The 19,413-nt window shown below is 44.4% G+C and overlaps 1 protein-coding gene across 1 annotated transcript in view; it reads right to left on the bottom strand.

Moving 5' to 3' along the window:
- rictor (rapamycin-insensitive companion of Tor) overlaps positions 1–19,413 on the bottom strand; it is a 69,637-nt gene that overhangs the window by 43,532 nt on the left and 6,692 nt on the right. Inside the window, exons 4-10 of the mRNA XM_050186347.2 lie at positions 18,399–18,721; positions 13,246–13,415; positions 10,247–10,314; positions 8,818–8,885; positions 8,583–8,665; positions 5,679–5,766; positions 4,809–4,899 (exon numbers count right to left, since the gene is read on the bottom strand). Coding sequence (XP_050042304.1) covers positions 4,809–4,899; positions 5,679–5,766; positions 8,583–8,665; positions 8,818–8,885; positions 10,247–10,314; positions 13,246–13,415; positions 18,399–18,721 — 891 coding nt within the window. The remainder of the gene's footprint in view (positions 1–4,808; positions 4,900–5,678; positions 5,767–8,582; positions 8,666–8,817; positions 8,886–10,246; positions 10,315–13,245; positions 13,416–18,398; positions 18,722–19,413) is intronic.

Raw genomic sequence — 19,413 nt, 5'->3', positions numbered from 1 at the left:
ATGTACCATGTTTCCTGGTGCATAAGATGCAGTTTTTTCCAAAATTTTCGGCGGTATGTCTTATACAACGCTCTGGATTGTCTTATATGTATATATATCTTTTCCATTTTGGCAAACTTTGAAGGAACTCGTGTTGATGCTGATTAGTCTTTTTTTTAAACTATTATGACAGCTCAATGCAAATGATGCGTCATAAATTTAATAACAAATAGTCAACCTCCAAAAACTAGAGTTCCATAACAAAAAACAAAAAAGAAAGTCAATAGAATGAAAGGAAAAAAAGAAAATACGTCACTTTACGAGTTCTCAAATCACGGAGGCTGTGCGAGGCTCGGAAGCCGCAAGCGGTAAGCTAGAATAGCAAAAGATATCAACAGTTGAACTGCTTGCCGAAATGGTTTGGCGTTCAGCCCGTTCGGCACGCTGCGCATATTTCAGCCAGCCACAATTTGCAGCTTTGTTTATTCGGTTTGTTTGCTTCGCTGTCGTTCACTGTTCACCATTCACCTGTAGTACGCTGCCTAATACACGAAAGAGCGACACAGCGAAGTTTAAGCTTACTGCTGTGGAGTACACGAAGAAGCACGGGAACCTGGCAGCAGGCCGTCATTTCTATCTCACTGAAAAGATGATTCGCACATGGCGGCAGTCTAGAGAGAAGCTCCAGGCCATGAAGAGCGGCAAAAAAGGCTGACCGCGGCAAGAAGGCGCGATGGCCAGAACTTGAAGGATGCCTACACACGTGGGTTTTGTAGCAACATGCCCAAGGTAGGGCGTTATCAACGGTGCAGCTACACCTGAAAGCGCACACACTGACCAAAAAAATGGCCGCTGTTGGTTTTGTTGATGGGTTGTCGTGGTGCTCGAGCTTTATGTGCGGCAAAGCGCTGGCGATTAGAGCTCGCACAGGCATGTGCCAGAAGCTCCTGGAAGATTTTAGAGAGAAAGTAAAACAATTTCAGTCTTTCGTAAAGAAAGAGATGGAAAATTATGGCATCTCCGACAGCCGTATTCTATATATGGATGCAGTGCCACTGACATTTGATATTCCTATGGAAAGGAGTGTGGCACCAGAAGGTGATAAGGCCATCACGATTAAAACTACAGGCCACAAAAAAGCGCATTTCACAGTTGTGCTTGCATGCTGTGCCGACGGGAGGAAGCTTCCACCCATGATCATTTTTAAAAGGAAGACCATGCCAAAAGAAGCTTTCCAGCCCGGTGTTGTCATAAGAGACAAATGCAAAGGGCTGGATGGATGAGGACACGATGAGCAGGCGGCTCAAAAAGTGCTTTTCAAAGCGGCCAGAGGACTTTTTAATGTTAAGAATGTCTTTCTGGTCATGGATAGCATGCAAGCGCACGTAACTGGGATGACGCTCAAGCGTGTAAAAAGCCAAAAACTACACACCTGCAGTAACCCCAGGCGGTATGACTAAAATACTACAGCCTCTGGACATCGCGGTGAACCGCAGTTTTAAAGCTGTTTTGCTATGCCTGTGGGAGGCATGGATGACTGAAGGAGAGCACAGCTACACAGAAAACAGGGCACTTGAGGCACGCGCTTCATTCAGCGAAGCTACGAAGTGGGTCTGCGATGCCTGGAGTGCGGTTTCGAAGACTACGGTGAGTGCAGGGCTCTGTGAGGCATGCCTACTAGCTTCATCAGCGCCAGAGCTCGACGAAAGCAGCGATTCTGAAGAATACGCCTCAGTGATGCTACCGCCAGAACTCGCCGAACTTTTTGAGAGCGCGTCGGAAGTAGAAGACTTTGAAGGCCTTGAGTTATTTAATAAAATGTTTCTCCTGCATTTATGCGGGACGTTTCTTAACGTGTGGTTGTGCACTTTTTGTCCCGCAATGTCGCTTCATAAATGTTCATAGAGAGACTAGTACCCCGAGATGGTAATTGTTAAGTAGAGCATTTCACAATATTTCCGCAACTACACGTTATGAAGTTTCTTCGTGGCAAGTGCATGAATATAGGTGTGTCTTATACAACAATGCGTCTTATACACCGAGAAATACGGTATTATACTAAGATGCAATTTATTTTCTTTGAATTCATGTTCCATTTTTTTTATTCTTATATAAAGAAATGAAGATAAATGCAGTTTTACGTTAATTCACAGGTAATTCTAAATTTCAATGAAGTCTTCATTCCTCACAAGCTGTTCGCTGGCTGCCTTATCCCTTTCATCTGCTATAGCTTTCATATGTTAAGTGTGTTATCTGCTAAACTCATGTCCCTCTCAAGTTGATGCGTACAGCTAGCCGATTCAAGGGCGCTATCTTTGCTGCTGTCCTCGCAGGCATAGATCATTTTGTATGGAATAGCATTGGTGTTCTGTAACTTGTGCATATATATCGAACAATTTCTGGACACGGTATGAGTAATGAGTATATGTAGCAAAAATTACGCTTACATCGAACAAAAATAGCAACGACTCCCGATATATCGAACGTCAAGCGGCGGAAAAGTGCCCCCAGAAGTTGGCTTTCCCTCGCGGTGGCAGGGAAACCCGGCAGGCGCGGTTCCATCCAACCGCTCTCCCTACCATGACCGCACTGCCTCGGACGAGCCGTCGACACCCCCCTGCAAAAGATCATCCTGGCCCGCCCGCCGCGCTTGCTCAGACAGCCAATCAGAGGCTCTTGCGTCCTCATCTTGCAAGATGGCGAAAGTGCGAGTTGTTTCGCTGCTTTTCTGGTTCATTGTGTGTGCCTTGTGGGCCTTCTCCTGCAGTGTTGCCGTGATGAAGCGGCAGAATTAGCCTTTCGTTGTGAAGCTCGAAATCATAAATCGGGTCGAACGCGGTGAGAAGTCAGATGTCCCCGCAGCGTGCAAGATTCCGAGGAGCACTCTCAGCATGATCTTGAAGAATAAGGGGAAGATTAAGAGCTAAAGCAGCCAAACTCGCGACTCGGTACGCGTGGCGACCAACGCGTACACACGACCGTGTACGAGTGGTTCATCCCAATATGCTTCAGCCGTGCCGGCATCCGCATGCTCGGTGATGACTGTAAATTTTGATGACTGCGACGAAGCCGCTGCCGGTATTGCCGAAGTTTGGAGCCAGCTGTCAGAATTTCCGGAAGCTGTTGACGAATCAACGGTGGACGAGCTTGTGAGTGCAAATGCTGGTGTCGCGACCACGGGAGAGCCCAAAAACGAAGGCTACATTGCCGACATTGTACCGAGCAGAAGTGAAAGTGGGCACAATGAGGAAAGCAACGACGGTCCTTTGTTCACACCCTCTGAAGTGATTGGTGCGCTTGCACTAGTCCGGTGATTCTGCGTGAATGCGAAAGGTTGCAGCCTCAGCTGCTCCGACTCTTTGGACAATGTGGAGAAGTGCGTGCGTCGCAGGCAGCGAAATTGGCCAAGCAGAAGAAAGTGCAGGACTATTTCATAAAAAACTAATATGGTTTCGTCAATAAAGTGATTTTATAAATGTGCTTTTACAACTTCCAATTATTTAGCAGGCTTATATCAAATTATGTTCTATGTTGAACTGATAGGCATTTTTTTGCGAGTTCGATATAGCCGTGTTCGAATGTATGTGTTTTACAAAGAAGGTAGTGTATTCCGCACTTGTACACGCATATTATAGGTTGACATTTTAATAAGATTCCATATTCAAATTTCATAACACTTCAAGAGACAGAGGAGCTGAAGATCTAAGTTTAAGCAGTGTGCTACAATTACTAATTAACCCTTTCGCTGTCACGGACGTACCGGTACGTCATCGCGCTTCCCCCCCACGGTGTCACTGACGTACCGGTACGTTCTCTATCGTGCGTTCAAAATTTCGCGCCTGAGCTCAAAGCAGGCGCTCCTGGATTGGCCACGCCATCTGTTGACTCTTTCTACAAGTTCGTATTTTCGCCCCGACCTGTGTTAGTCCATGTATTGAAGAGTACGGTGCGACTGCCACTCCCCACTTTCTCTTTGCTGAGTGGCACGGTGGCTCCGCGTTCACTGGATCATGCGTCACGCGCGTGTGGTTATGGGTTCAAGGGTTGTTCTGCCATCTCCGCTGGTTTGAAGGTTTTTATTTTTCTTCTGTTGGTGTGTCTGCTACGGCGTGTCAAGTTCAGGCGCACGTGCCGTTGCCTCTCCAAAAAGGGCGACTCGATTGCTGCTTTCGCTCTCTCTCCGCACCCTCGCTTCCGACTTGCAGCAGTAAACGTAAAGCCCTTCGAACTTTGTTTAGCCTTTTTCCATCTCCCTCTTTCTTCTTGATCACGCAACGTCCCATTTCTCTCCGTTGCGCGGGCGATTGAAAGCGCATCCTCCCTGCGCGCGGTTACTTTCGGATGGCTCGGCGCGCGGGACCTTCGTCTGCTCATGGGAGCAGTGGCTGAATTCCGATTCAGAATACGAGCCGAGCTCGGATTCGGACTCGGACAAAGTCGCATGAGAGGAAGAGGGTTCCGCATCGTCAGATTCGGATGTTGAACGGATTTTATAGTCAGGCTGATGATGATGATGATGTTTACTAACAACAGCTGCAGAACACTGAAATGTGCATATTGCATTGACTATGTTATTTGTATACCAATCATAATCAAAAATAAATTGCTATGTTCATTCCCTGTTATGCTCGTTCCCTGAAACCAAGCCGACACTGGGGGTGCATCACGGCCAGAAACGTCCGACAGCGAAAGGGTTAAAGCCGCAAAATACTATGGTACGCTCAAATTTCGCACTGCATAACAAGCTTGACAAGCCTATAACAGTTTGTCGACAATTTAAAAAAACCAAACAAGCAATAAAAGAAGAAAGTTAAGATCTAAAAAGTCACCTATGCTTTGATGGTGGCGGTAAAAGATCACAAGCCTCTGCAACCACAAAGCCCTCATATAGCTTCCATGACTCCCGGATAGCCGTTCGATCTGCAAACACAAGTCGCATAACAGTGTTTAGCAGAACACATGTTGCAAGGTATCAAACATATGCATATCTGGCATGAATTTCTTAATTGCAAACCTCCTTCACTAGCCTTCATAAAAGCAACAATTATAGTCAAACACCATTTAGCGAAGTCGTATTTGGCACAAAAGTAGTTTTACCTGACAAGTGTTGTAAGTGTACATGATGATACCGGCAGGGAAAAAAGAATTGTAATCACATCTAGGCGAAAAAAATGCAACCGTTTGTGATGCCTGCAACAGGCCAGCAAATGGTCTCCAGTAGGTTTTGATAAAGGCCTGTTGGCAGCTTGCCATGCCAGTGTGCGGCACGTGATGCAAAATTATAAACACGCTTTGCACAGATGGTAATACGCAACCACGCAATCAGTGTAATCACGTAAGATTGGCATGTTGGCTAACAAGCAAACATGCCATGTGGCCAGCAAACCCAAACCTTGGCCAAAATGCAGACATGTCCAGAATGTGCCTTTCCAAGTTGCTCTTGCAAACTATTTGACATTTTTTCTACCACAGCACATAGTTTGAGCAGCAGAGTGAACAAATAGTCACTTGGCTATGACTGATGTCTCAGAACTTACATTTTTGGATTTGTCATAGCAGCAGAATACCCATTGTAATAAAGCATAGGCAACATTTTAGATTTACCTCATTACACTTGATAATGTGTTATATCTGTGCTCATTATATCGAGGATTCGACTGTTTAATAAACTACAGTCAGAACAACATGATGCAACTCACCAGCTGACTTGAGCGCAGTTTCAAAATCACTTGTCCATTCCGGAATACGAAGGCAGAAGACGTCGTACAGCAACTCAATTATATTTTTCTGCATAGATAAAGGAAGTAATTTAGTGTTGTTTTATACAGCTTACTTTATTTTTATGTATAAATATTTAATTTTCACTTTTAAATGCAACGAATTTCAGTCAAATTGGTTCAGCGGTAACCAAATAAAATTGACAGCATTTTGTGTGTGTTTGAATGAGGATCAATCTAGAACTACCTCTTAATATTTCCATTCGCTGCCTTTTAAATAGCCAGCCAGACCAAAGAAATGAACACAAGTAGGTGATCATCATGTACCACCTCATTGTCATGTGAACACTTTTCATGAAAACGAGAGTTCGACGAAAATTCGTCAGGTCGGGATTGCTCATAGTCAAGGATAACATGGACGCCGACCAAAAACATTAAAAGAAAAGAAACCAAGACGTTTTGGCTCCCATACGGGGGCCTGCTGAGAGATTTGAATCACTGTTTATTATTGGTCGCGTTTAATGGTGCAAAGGCTACTGTAGCCATGAATGAATGAATGAACTTTATTCCCCTTTTAAGAACACCAAGCTATGGACTAATATAGTATAACCAATGAAGTCTTTGAACTGTGAATAAAGAAATACAGAACCTTTCTTTGAAGGTGGCACTTTTGCTCACTACAATAAAGGAGCCAGATTTACCTAATGAATTATGCGTCACAATCTTATGTTCTGAGGCCATGTCACAACCCTTAGGCAGGAAGAAAGGGGGTTAACTGAGGGGCCCGATTTTTATTAGTCATATCATAAGAAGCCAACAAACACTGACACCAAAGACAACATAGGGGAAATTACTTGTGCTTAATAAATGAAATAAAGAAACGATAAATTATTGGAAATTAAAGTGGATGAAAAAAAACTTGCCGCAGGCGGGAACCGAATTCACAACCTTCGCAACATGCAAAGGTTGTGGGTTCGGTTCCCACCTGCGACAAGTTGTTTTTTCATTCACTTTTTTTTCCATTAATTTATCGTTTCTTTATTTCATTTATTAAGCACAAGTAATTTCCCCTATGTTCATGCGAAGGTTGTGGGTTTGGTTCCCACCTGCGGCAAGTTTTTTCATCCACTTTAATTTCCATTAAGTTATCATTTCTTTATTTCATTTATTAAGCACAAGTAATTTCCCCTATGTTGTCCTTGGTGTCGGTGTTTGTTGGCTTCTTATGATATAACCCTTAGGCAAGTGATTCTGCCTAAGATACACAATACTAGGAGTCAATATTATGCCATAACAATTAGAGCAGGTCTTTAATCTGTTATTCAGTGTTCTGTATCATGAACATACAGTGGTTTGTAAGAGTGCCATTCTCAGTACGATTTTGTGCTCACAAGCTTCTATCCAATCTAATGCTACAATGCAAATGAGACAGTTATGTACAGTCCAATCTCGTTAATTCGAACACGCTTAATTCAAACTGACGCTGTGGTCCTGTCAAAGTTATGTGTATTCCAGTGGGTGAAAATGCCCAAAAATGCCCGAAAATTCGAATGCACAAGCATTTGCGACGGTTAATTCTAACATACCGCACTCCGACAATGATCTCAGCAGCGCGCCAAATCACGCGGCGGCACCTCCGACCACCATTGCTCTGACCCCGCCATGGAGGAAGAACTTAGGAGAGACCCTTCAACGCTGCTGCGCGTGAAGAAAAAAAAAACGAGATGGAAATTTCACCCTCTCAAATGGCAAGGTCGCCGTTTCTGCATCGCACCGTAATGCCGCAGCCATGCTAGCGGCCAAGCGCGCGCCACGGGAGGGATCAATCCTGGGCCAATTTTTCGCGGTGCGCGGCAACGGCAAGCGATCCGCAAGCAGAGGAGACCAATAAGAGTGGCCCCTACAGTGACGTACGCACAGGAAACTTGTGTCATGCAAACCCACCCAACCACTCTGTTCATACTCGCATCTTGTTCAACCGGACCACTTCTTTTGGACTGTTGTCTGCTCGCGTCAGCTCTCAATTCTACTTGTTTTTTTGTTTTGCAATGACGAGTCTAAACCGAGACGTCCCAATAGAAAAGTTGTTGGAGACAGTGCGCCATACCTGATTCTGTACGACAGGACAGACCCTAAATACAAGGACACGAAGGCGACACCTAGTACCTCATTCTCTTTGTCTTTTGAACGCGGCAACGCCGTGACAGAAGGATCACACCAACGTGATATATGATCAGTGGCAATGACTTCGTCACCTTGATAAGACATTACTCACGTTAATAATGCAGGACAAAGAACATAAACGCAGTGCCGATCTGTCAGCAAATGAAGGAAAAAGCACGCGAGCACGCAGGGGCAAGCAGCAGCGGAGGCACAGTCCGGCCTCGGCAACTTCGCTGCTTCGGTGGCAGAGGTAACTAGCGTCATCCATCGAGCTGGCGGGAAAGCAAATCCATTTTCCTCCCGCCTTTCCTCGTAACTACGCTGCCCTCGTGCTCCCTCTTAACTCCCTCACCTTCGACAGTCTCTGCGCATGCGCGCCTCCGCGCCAGCGCCACCAGACCTGCACCAGCTTAACCTACTCCTTGAAATTTCGTTTTTTGCCACTATCAGCAAGCGAGCGTTGGCCGGCGTGGGCAGTTTCATAGTCCTCGCTCACTGCACGCTTGCGCGCCACAATATTTCATGACTCGCAATGTTCGTGCATCGTGCTATGGTTCACGACTACTTCAAGAACAAGTTCTTCTTTTAATTCAAACTTATTTTCATTCGAACAAATTTTCGGGCCCCTTCAAGTTCGGATTATTGAGATTCGGCTGTACTAATTAAATAAATTACTTGTAACTCCTAAATTCTAACAATCACATTACTGTGATGAAGTCTTACCCTTGTGTCAGGAAGAGGAAGACAAAGAACTTCTACGAGAGATTGCAGACCGGACGGTGGAGGCTTGCAGAAATACACCATCCCTACAAGAACAATGACAATGCTCGCATTTTAACGATACCTGTGAGGATTACTCACAATGCAGGCATTTCAAATTACCATTATGCAAGAAGCTCATAACAGAAATGTATTGGCACCTTGGACAATACTGCAGCAAAGTAACATAAAGGCTTACCAGGCCAGGACCTCAGGACTGAAGTCATGGCTATCCTACTTGACTGAAACCTGAGCACCTTGTCATACCTGTAGTCAGAAGGATACAAATTAAAGTTGAGGTTTGAGCTGTTTAATGGAAGGCATCATAATGACTAACACAAGGCAATTATACTATTTCATTTACATGCTAGGCACAGCAAAGTAAACACAAGTGATTCAGCATCACAAACGATCATGGCTGGCTACTGGTTCAAAATTTTAACTCAACTGGTCAGACAAGCAATTTATCAATTAATCACCTATGTAGATATTCAAGTGTAGCAACAACTAAAGTCAAAGCAATAATCATTTTCTGTTTTTGCTGTCAGTCCATCAACAATGCAGAATAGGTGGCATTTAAAAAAATGTGCATACAGTTTCTTATTTTTCACTACAACAAAGTCACATACAACAAGATTATACCTTCATTATGTCCAACCTTTGTTATAAGCATATATTTGCGACATGCTGATACTAGCAAGAAGCACTTTAAATTTAATCTGTTATATTTGATAATTCATTATATCTATGTTTGTTAAACTGAGATTCAACAGTGTTCTTTTTTTTTTCTACCACCAGCTGTGGCTGGGGGTTTATCATTACATCTTCTGAGTAGTGTTGGCAAATGGAGATTACAGTTCTGAGCATTCACGCTTGTATACACAAACTCTCACATCTTAAAAAAAGTAAACCATGAAATATAAATGTTAAAGATTTATTAAAAACTGAATTACAAAAGTTAACGATTAATCAGTGTTAAGACAATTGCTCAAGCAAGCATTAGTGCCTTAATCGATAAATGCTTCCCGCATCACCATGCTCCAATCTAACATCCGCGTAGTAATAATGTCCTGTGTCCGACTCGGATTGATTGATTGATTGATTCCCTGCATTAAGTTACATGCAGATTACATTGCTTGTAAATGTGAATTGAAGCAGTGCAACTGCCCAACAAACTTTCAAATTAACACTCTAAACTTACTAAAAGCTCATGCAAACAATTTTAGCAGCAAGGCTTCAACACAATATAAGCCTGAGATTAGGACTGCCAGATCTGACTACATTGAATTACCGGTTGCTAGATTGGCTATGCCTTGGCTAATTTGGCAAATCATGATGTTTTTCATTTATTTAGCGATCTGGAAACCCTACTTAATGCCTCGCAACATGGACAATTCCAATCATCTTTGAAGTCATGAATTTTTTACGTCAAATCCTTGAAATCAATTTGCTTTGGCCACTTTGAGTACAACTGAAGCATGCAGCATTTGCAAGTATATAGCAGGACTAAAGTCAAGCATAGTTGAAAATGTTGTGAAGCAACACTTGATTTTCACTGAATTTGATCTACATTGATTCAAGCATGGTACAGATTATTGTTTCAAGATAGCCAACAGAACAGAACACACCCCAAGTTGTTTTCTGGTGTGTCCGGTGCATACTTGAAGTGACTGTCCGTGAACGGGGCAACCAAGTACTGCAGGGGGATAGGGGAAAAATATGATGCAAGCAACATTTCACAAGTAAATTACGGATGTTCCATACATCTGCCAACCAAATATGGATTTACACAAAGACTGAAATTTACAGTGCAAATATCACATTGCCACAGCTTAAAGGGCCCCTCAGCAGGCTTTATTGGAAATTTTGGTTCTACGTTAGCATTTGCAAAGTGCCACCTAGGGGGTGTTTTACAGCAAGAACTTTTCAAATTGGTTCGTTATTAGAGGAGATACGAAAAATTGAAAAATTGGCAGTGGCTTATCTCGGCTAGCCTTGGTTAATCTTGATTGCAAGTGCAGGTTAGTCTGGTTGTGTAGCTATGTTGCGGCGTTTAACCAGTTGTTCGGCACACTGTTCGTCTGTTTCCTGGGTGATTCGTTTCCTCTTCATCTCATTCCGATGTCAATTCCAGGCCTCCTCCTGCTTATCGGAATTGTCACTGTCCATACTGCCGCCTCAACTGTGGTTGCGGCACATGCAAGCTCTCCTTTTCAATCCTCCGACATGTTATCAGGCATGCGACGCAGCTGGCGAAGCGAGCGGAGGCAAGCGCAACAACGAGGAACGTGGTGTGACGTCATGTGCCTCTTCGGGGCACGGCCACGGCGAAATCGCAAGTTCGCGGCCAGTAAAGCTTTCGCTTTAAAAGTTGCGTCACCGTGTTGCTAGGAAGCGAGCTTCACTGCCAACATTGACACTTTCTACATTTGCCTCAAATAGCATCCACAGGCAACATTCCTTCCCTGCTTTCTCGTTGGGACCTCGTCGCATTACATCATGAGCGCCGCCTTTCTTTTTTCTCTCGCTCACTTCTAGTGGCGGTTTTACAACTTTTGCACTGGACAATTTACCGAAGTCACGTGCCACAACCAATGGAACTGCAGGCACTGCATCTGACGTAGGGGCATTTATGCATGCATCCTTCATTCTCTGGCAGGAAGTGGAGCTCCCTCGAGAGAAAAGATGCACGGGCTTTCGTTTGAAACTTCAGCTGTTTTCATGCGACATAACAGTATGACACTTTGCAGACACAATCAACAATGGATGATCTGCACACCGTACTAGTCAGTTTCCAATCCACAAACCTGGTGAAGGGCCCTTTATCTGCTGCTGAGATGACATATGGTGAGCAATGTGTTTCAGCCTACTGAAAGTGCCCGTATGTCGCAAGCCTAGCACAGCTTGCTTCCAAAAGTGCCTCAATGAAAAGGCATTTATAAAGCAGTCGACAATAAAAAAAAAATGATGAACTCGAAATATTTTGTCTTCAAATACCATGCAATGACAAAGAAACCGACCCTGGACAGCTATTTCAAGCATATGACAACCACTGAACACCAAACCCCCAATTTTGCAAGCAGCTCCGACAATTTAAAAGGACTTTTAGAGGGCCTAGTTGGTGCATGTATGACATGATTTAAGAGCAAAAAAAAAAAAAAATGGACATGGCGCAATAGAAAAGGGTAGACACGGGACAAGCACTTGTCCCACATCTGCCCTTTTCGTTCGTGTCGAGCCTGTCCTCTTTTTTTTTTTTTTGCACCTTAAATCATGTCACATAAGCTCCCATAATGTCACAGGCTGTGACAGCAGCCAGTCAAAAATCAGGAACAAATAGCACAGCTGATGGGATGAAGATCAGAACAACATACACCGTGCTATAAAGGCTGTCAACCAGTCAAGTTCGTAACAGTCACTTGCTAATTCTTACACATGTATCTCCTTCAGTCCAAGTGTACAACAGTCATGTATTCGATCTGTATTTGCCCTTTCGGTCAAGTGGTGGCAAGGAGCAAACCAAGGGCATTGAAGTTTGGGTACATACAACCCTGAGCTTAACTAATGTGAATCTATTTTACATCAGGTGCCTAGCATTGCTACGCACGACCATTTTACTGAAAGCACTACTGTACCATGTTTGAAGAAATGTTCGGCATGCCACACTCTGCCAGCAATGGAGAAAGCATAGTACTTTTTCTTCTCACAATGCTTGTAGAGAGTAATTACTTTTTGTGCATGTGCTCTGAGCTCGTGATTTATTGTTTTGTTTTTTTCTTGTAAATGAATGTGAATTGAATGACTGTGCAATGACTGTGCAATAAGTCAGAATTTCATTAGTCTGTAAATATTGATACTTACTAGAAAGTGCACAAACCGATATATTTATTGACAGTCTGTCATAACTTGTGACTGAAGGGGCATTGCTGTGTTCAAGAACAATACAAAACTCAAGCTGTTTATGTCTGTAGGTTCTTCCTGCAAAATAATAGCCCAAAATCAATGACACAAGGCAATGATGTGACGACTGCCAGATTAAGCTGCTCTACTAATAAAGGACACACACAGCATTGCCTGCATCACTTAATTGTGTCCGTATCTAGCATGTGTGAAATTTCAAGAGAAGTACCAATGCTGTCTGATCTTGCATTTACTTCTAGTGTGTCCCCTTGAAGGGAAACACCAAGACTTTCAGAAGATCACATATCTCAACAAAATTTGTAAACACGAAGGCGATGAAATACTTCCAGTTCCTAAAATCGCTTCCTGTGCTTGTAGTATGCAAGGGTACGACCTCAGAGATTTGTTTCCATCAGTCTGGGGGATCCATCATTAAAGTGCGTGACGTAGCAAAAACATGGCCTCAATTCACATTGGCCTCTATTAATGTAACCACTGACACCCCAAGCAACAACATTGATACAGCTCTTGCTCATACAGTTCATTGTATCAGTGTTTGTTGATGCATTTCAGTTGAGATTGTTTTTGTTTAATGAATGTCATTTCTGCCCTTTCATACAGATGCAGAGTTCTAAAGAAATCATTCCCCTAACATGGTAAGAAAGTTGCCCTAGTTACTCTTGAAGTCAACTGTAGCAATAAGTAGTCACCTCAAAACACAACTCACCTCAAGATCAATATCACGACTGAGCAGCTGACGTGTGGCTGGATCGTTTATCGAGTGGAAGATGATTCCCAGCATCGCCTCTGCCAGGGGCGGGTGATGGCAGTCAAGCACACTTTGGAGCAATGTTCGAAAGCCACCGGTGTCCACGCAGAGCTTTGGATTCAGCAATGCTGCACAGCATTCAAAATGTTGACTACTTCAAAGGAGGCAATACTAAAGGCAAATAGTTAATCAAGCTAGAGAGATCTATTATTGCTTTGAGGTGTCCAAAGTGTTATATTTACCATGAGCAAAGTTCTTTCAAGTAAAAAAATTACAAATTTAGGGAAGATTGCTGTCCTAACAGTGAAATGATGGTACCATCTTCTGTGACTCACTCAATTTAACCCCTTTTAACATAAAACAAGTATCGGTTCAGTCAACTCTGGTAAATCTTCCTACAGGACAAATATGTGTTGCTGTCAAATCACTCTATTGGCCTCGGGTTATTAGCACATCTCACAAGTCAGTCATTATATTAATATGTTTATATTTTTTACTACTATGTTTAGTCCCCTATAGATCTTTTCACAGTGATCCCACTGGCACCGCCACGTTTGATCACATGATCACGTTCATTGCATGCCTCTGTTAATAATGGACGTTCATGAGGACTAGTGCAGCTCAGCAAACCTTTGTATCTCCAGATATTGTAGACAGTGACTGAGTAGACAACACAAAGCTTCGGCCACAGATTCAGAGGACACATACGGTATTTTTGCACATGTAACCCACAAGAAAAATGCAAAAAATGGAACAGTGAAGTAAGGGTGCAGGTTATATGTGAATTTCGCCTTGAAATGTGGCTTCAGTACAACATGGGATGCTAATTTCACTTTGTAGTGTGGCTTTATGGCAGCATGGCACACTGCAGTGAAATCACACTTTAATGTGCCAGTGAACTAGAACTTGAACCACGATGAGCTGCGCTGAACAGCTGTGCTAGCCAGCAGAAGCTGATGATAAAGCTTTCACACGATGGAGCAAGTCGCCATTTCAGCTTGCGGATCGCATATCATGTGATCATACGCACGTCACCCATGCCCGAAGTGCTCCCTCAGTGCGCGCCAAGCGCTTCGAGATACGGCTCGGTCACATTTGCTCCATCGCAGTTGCCCATGGACGGCTGCTCCGTCCGCACTGTCAACCTTTGTCGTGCAAATGCTAGCTGTGAAGTGATTCTATCCCTGTCACATGTCACGTGACCAATTCATCAGTAATCACATCCATAGTGTGAATCCAGCTTTATCAGCATTCAGCATCGCCGAAGAGGGGGAGGAAAGAGCCGCTTGCTGAAGATATAATGTGGAAGGTAGCGCACCCACAAAAATAATTTTGCAAGGATTGTACCGTTGTTGTATACAGTTATTTCTGTGGCTTATACGCACATTCTTTGAAAATCAGAATCAGGAATTAAATCAAAATTTGTGTGTTTTACTCTTCATTCTTTATTTGGCAAAAACTTTGAAGCAGCGGCTTGTCATGTTTCTGACTCAGTAGCATTCCCCGGTACAGTCACTATCTGGTTGTTTATTTTCTGCCTAATCGCTTGCAAGTGTGCTCAGTTGCGATATACCGTATTTACCCGAATGTAACACGAGTTTTTTTTACCATAAACAGAAGTGAAAAGTTACCCCCCGCGTTACATTCGAATACTAGGTATAAAAATGCTAAGAAAGGCACCAAACACTCATTACTAAGCTCGCTTAATGTGCCGCATTTACGTGCGTGTCGATTGACCTGCTCCTTCAAAGTCGCGTGCTCCAAATTCAGCGGTCAACCAATACGCGAACCACGGCCAGGGCGAGTTGCGAATGTGGTGCAAACGCGAAAAAGGCAGAGCAGACGACACCAACGAGAGCGCGCCAGCAACGAGTCACCTTGGAAGGACCAAACGCGCTCGTGAGTGTCGAACGAGTGGCGCACGAAATGGACGCGCCTTTTTTTATTCTAGTGACGTAGCGGTCCATTTGGGCCACTGGCGGCGCGTCCTTCGAACTTGTTTCCACGATAGTACCACGTGACCTATGCCACCGACTCCTCAGGCAGTGCATAGCCGCATGGTCTGTGCTTCGACACGTTGGTGTGTTCCTGCCTGCTTAATGTGCCTACATCCAAAATGGCGTGCTGCTACGCTCAGTATACCGCTGGCTTCAAGCGCAACGCTATTCTACTCGCCGAAAAAGTCCGTAACTCAGCGGCCGCAAGAAGCCTGGACATCAACGAATCGATGATAAGGGGATGGAGGAAGCATCGCCAGGAGTTGTTCAATTGCAACAGTCAAAGAAAAGGTTTCCGTGGGCCCAAAAAAGGCCGCTTCCCGGATTTGGAGCGTCGTCTTGCGGACTTTGTTGGTGAACAACGCCCCCGGCTTCTTGGTGTGAGCATTGAAATGCTTCAGTGCAAAACACGTGAACTTGCGCGAGACGCGGGTTTGGCGTCAAACCAATTCAAGGCATCGCGCAGCTGGATAAAGAAGTTCATGCAAAGGGCCAGTTTTTCCCTTGGACGCACTACCTCGATTTGTCAGAAACTACTCGAGGACTTCAAGTCGAAACTTCTCGCGTTTCAGCGGTATGTCATTGATCTCCACCGCTCTACCAACATGCCACTTGGACACATCGGGAATGCGGACCAAATCCCCGTGACCTTGATATGCCAATGGTTAGGACACTGCACAAGTCTGGTGAACACGAATTTATTAGAAGCACTGGAAATGAAAAGAATCGGATAACAGTTATGCTCGCATGTTTGGCTGACAGAAGACTATCGCCGAACTATCCCGAAAGAAAAATTTCCGAACAATGTTGTCGTACGCTGCCACGAAAAAGGCTGGATGGACTCGGGACTCGTCATAGATTGGATTTCCAGCGTTTGGGACCGAAGGCCAGGTGCATTGCAGCATCCAGAATCAATATTGGTGCTGGATTCTTTTTGAGGTCACCTCACACCCGGCGTGAAAGAAAAGCTGCAGCGTGACCGAACGCATTTGGTTGTTATACCGGGTGGAATGACGTCCATTCTTCAGCCCTTGGATGTTTGCTTGAACAAGCCGTTCAAGGATCGCTTGCGGCAGCTGTATTGGGACTGGATTGAATGTGGATCTACCTCAACACCTACAGGGAGACTGAAACGCCCGAGTGCATCTACTGTTGCCCAGTGGGTTTCAACTGCTTGGTACGGGCTGTCTCATAAAGCAGTCCACCGCGCATTTAAGAAATGTTCTATTTCAAATGCCCTCCACGGAAGTGAGGACAATCTGTTGTGGGAAACAACTAGTCACAAAGATGAGTCCAGCTGTGATGACGACAGCAACGCCGACATCAGTGGCGAGGATGAAGATTAGGCATAGTTTGCAGGTACTTCAATAAAGCTGCTCTCGACTTTTCCTATAGTTTGTTTCCTGCGTTACATTCATGTTCTATAGTTACGGTTCCTCGTGTTAAATTCGCGTTTTTGCGTCTTTGATCTTGCGCGTTCGCAAAGTCGACCCTCGCGTTACAATCGTGTTCCTTTTTTTTTCCCGGTTTCACCCTCGCAAAGTCGACCCTCGCGTTACAATTGGGGTTGCGTTACATTCGGGTAAATACAGTATTTGTTCTTGCCAAACACAATGGCTTGAAATATAGATTTTATGTACTTTTCAATCACCTTTAGCGAAGACATATTATTTCTAGTTACGGTACTTGCTTAACTTATGGACAGTTGGGGAAAGTTCGTGTTTGTAAATTCATGTGCTGTTCATGTAGTCACCATCAACCATGCTTCGGTGCACTGATTCAAAAGTGTGCCCATTCACATAAGGCTGTTGGGGTGAATGTGTACAGATAACGTACAACAAACTTACTATGCAAGGAATGAAGAAGCACTACCTTTTTTGCCACTGCGTAATGAGTGGTACTCACTCTTGCTAAAGTTTAGGGGTTGCACTTTCTTTGGAGGACAATACAGCACTGGTAGATGAGCAAATTTTTTTATCCTTGAGGAAAGCCAGGCATTGTGAAGGGCCGGCAATACAGGCAATCCAGTCCTTGTTTAGTAGTGGTTCGTGAACTTGGCCACACAGATTCGTTCCATTCCTTAATATGCTACTCACTATTTTTTGCAGCCAACTGCGCACGTCTTCCCTCTACCATTCCACATTTTGCAGCATGAATGGAGCGCAGTGTGTTAGTGAACACCCAGTTGCATTTTTAGCAGCAGATCACACAATAGCAGGGCAGAAGCGGTAGTAGTTTCACATTCACGCACTTTCACGGAGGCAACGCACGGCATGGCGTTGCCTCCTCTAGAGCAAGCTGCTCCTTGGAAAGGGTCTGTACAGCCACATGACCCTTCATCATTAATTGCATCATCAAGTACATCATACCATAGCTTGGTGCCCTTTGGTCATCGGTGGCCCTTACGCCATAATACCCCACACATCAGCCTACTCGCATAAATGTGGCGCAATCTCTTTGTGAGCCTCTAACTCGAGGCTGGTAGTAGTGCTCGACCGGTCAAGGCCTCCGAATCTACCGACGCAGTTAGGGTGCCTACATAAGTACCCCTGTCCATTACGACATATTTCACATTGGCTCTACCATTGCGGTGCTTCAGCAATGGTAGATCCATCGAAGTACTTCGTTTACTTATGTACATTCGATTTTGAATAAAATTTGGAACTTTGAAGGCAGTGCCACCATTCTGTTGCTGATAAAATCAGCACCTGTCACTTCAGTTTGTCACTTCAGACAGCACATACAGTCGAACCTCATTACAATGGAGCCACTACCAACACAACATTACCTTTGTTATATCTGTATTCGTTATATTGAGGTATTCCAATTTATTCTAGATAAAACAGGCAAGGACCATGTTCAAACATGGCATAAACAGAACGCACTATATAATGCCGCCTCTGTGCAAAATTCAAGAGCAAATGAGGCAGCTGCTTAGCCAAAAGAGGCATTTAAACCTGGATCCCTTATTTGTGCAACACAGTGTATAACAGACCATCTATGTCCTCTCACTTGTCCTGTTTTTCGCACTGTTTTATCGTGATCACTGACCAACCAGCTCGCCTCTGTATTCTATAACAGTGTACAAACGCAGTAGCTACTTTAACAACATACCTAGCTCACAAATGGTGGCTAGGCAGGCACGAACAAGGTCATCAGTCTCCTTGGCGCCATCTGCTGCCACGGCGACGAGGCTGCGAGCAAGCTGAGCTGGCAGCTCAAGTGGCGCCACAGCAACCAGACGTCGCACCAGCCTCAGGGCCTGAAGCCGCTCTGTGCGGCTCTCCAGGGCAGCATCCAGGGCGCGTGCCACGAGGCGTGGAATGTGCGATGCCGCGAGTGCCCGAGCGGCATCAATGTCTCTGACGAGATGGCGCAGAGCCCGGAGGCATCCTGCCCGCACTTCGCTGGCATCATGCACAAGAAGCACCCGCAGGCTGCAAAAATCAGGTCAATGTTTTGATTGATGGATTGAAGGGGCTTTAAAATCCCAAAACAACACAGTGGCTACAAAACAACATACAGTGCAGCACTCTGGATCTATTTAAACCTCTTCAAGTTTATTAAAGTATACCCTTGATTGATTCACGAATTACAGTGCAGGGACAACACCAACAAAGAAAAAGTAGGGACGATACAAGCGCTCACATCATCCCTACCTTTCCTTGTCTGTTTTTTTTTTTTCTCTGTAAATCATTAGTCTGCTCCAACTCCTTCAACGCGTACGTGCACAGTGTGCCTAAAATTGTTGGGCAAATAGCCGAAGCTAGTGTAGGCTTGTGTGCATGTAGACTTTGCAGCAGCAAAAATTAACAAAAGAGCTCGCCCAGTACTTCAGTCTTTGCAGTAGATTGATTGACAGACAGATAGATTGTTTGATATGGTTTAATGTCCCAAAGCAACGCATACAGGGTTTGTCTGTAAAGTAACGGGACTGGGGCTGGTAAAAAGAATTTATTGACCCAATCGGTACATAGTACTAAAATTCTTCAAAATAGTCTCCTTGGGCATTATTACACCGCTGCCAACGCGATTCCCACTCGGCAAAGGCTCCCTGGAAGTCAGCTGCTGTAACCTCTTTCAGAGACTCTGTGATAGCGCGTTGGATGGCAGGAACATCGTTGAAACA

This window comes from Dermacentor andersoni, chromosome 11 (genome assembly GCF_023375885.2).
Source record: "Dermacentor andersoni chromosome 11, qqDerAnde1_hic_scaffold, whole genome shotgun sequence".
In the NCBI taxonomy this organism is placed as follows: Eukaryota; Metazoa; Arthropoda; class Arachnida; order Ixodida; family Ixodidae; genus Dermacentor; species Dermacentor andersoni.
This window is presented reverse-complemented; position numbering and strand designations above follow the sequence as displayed.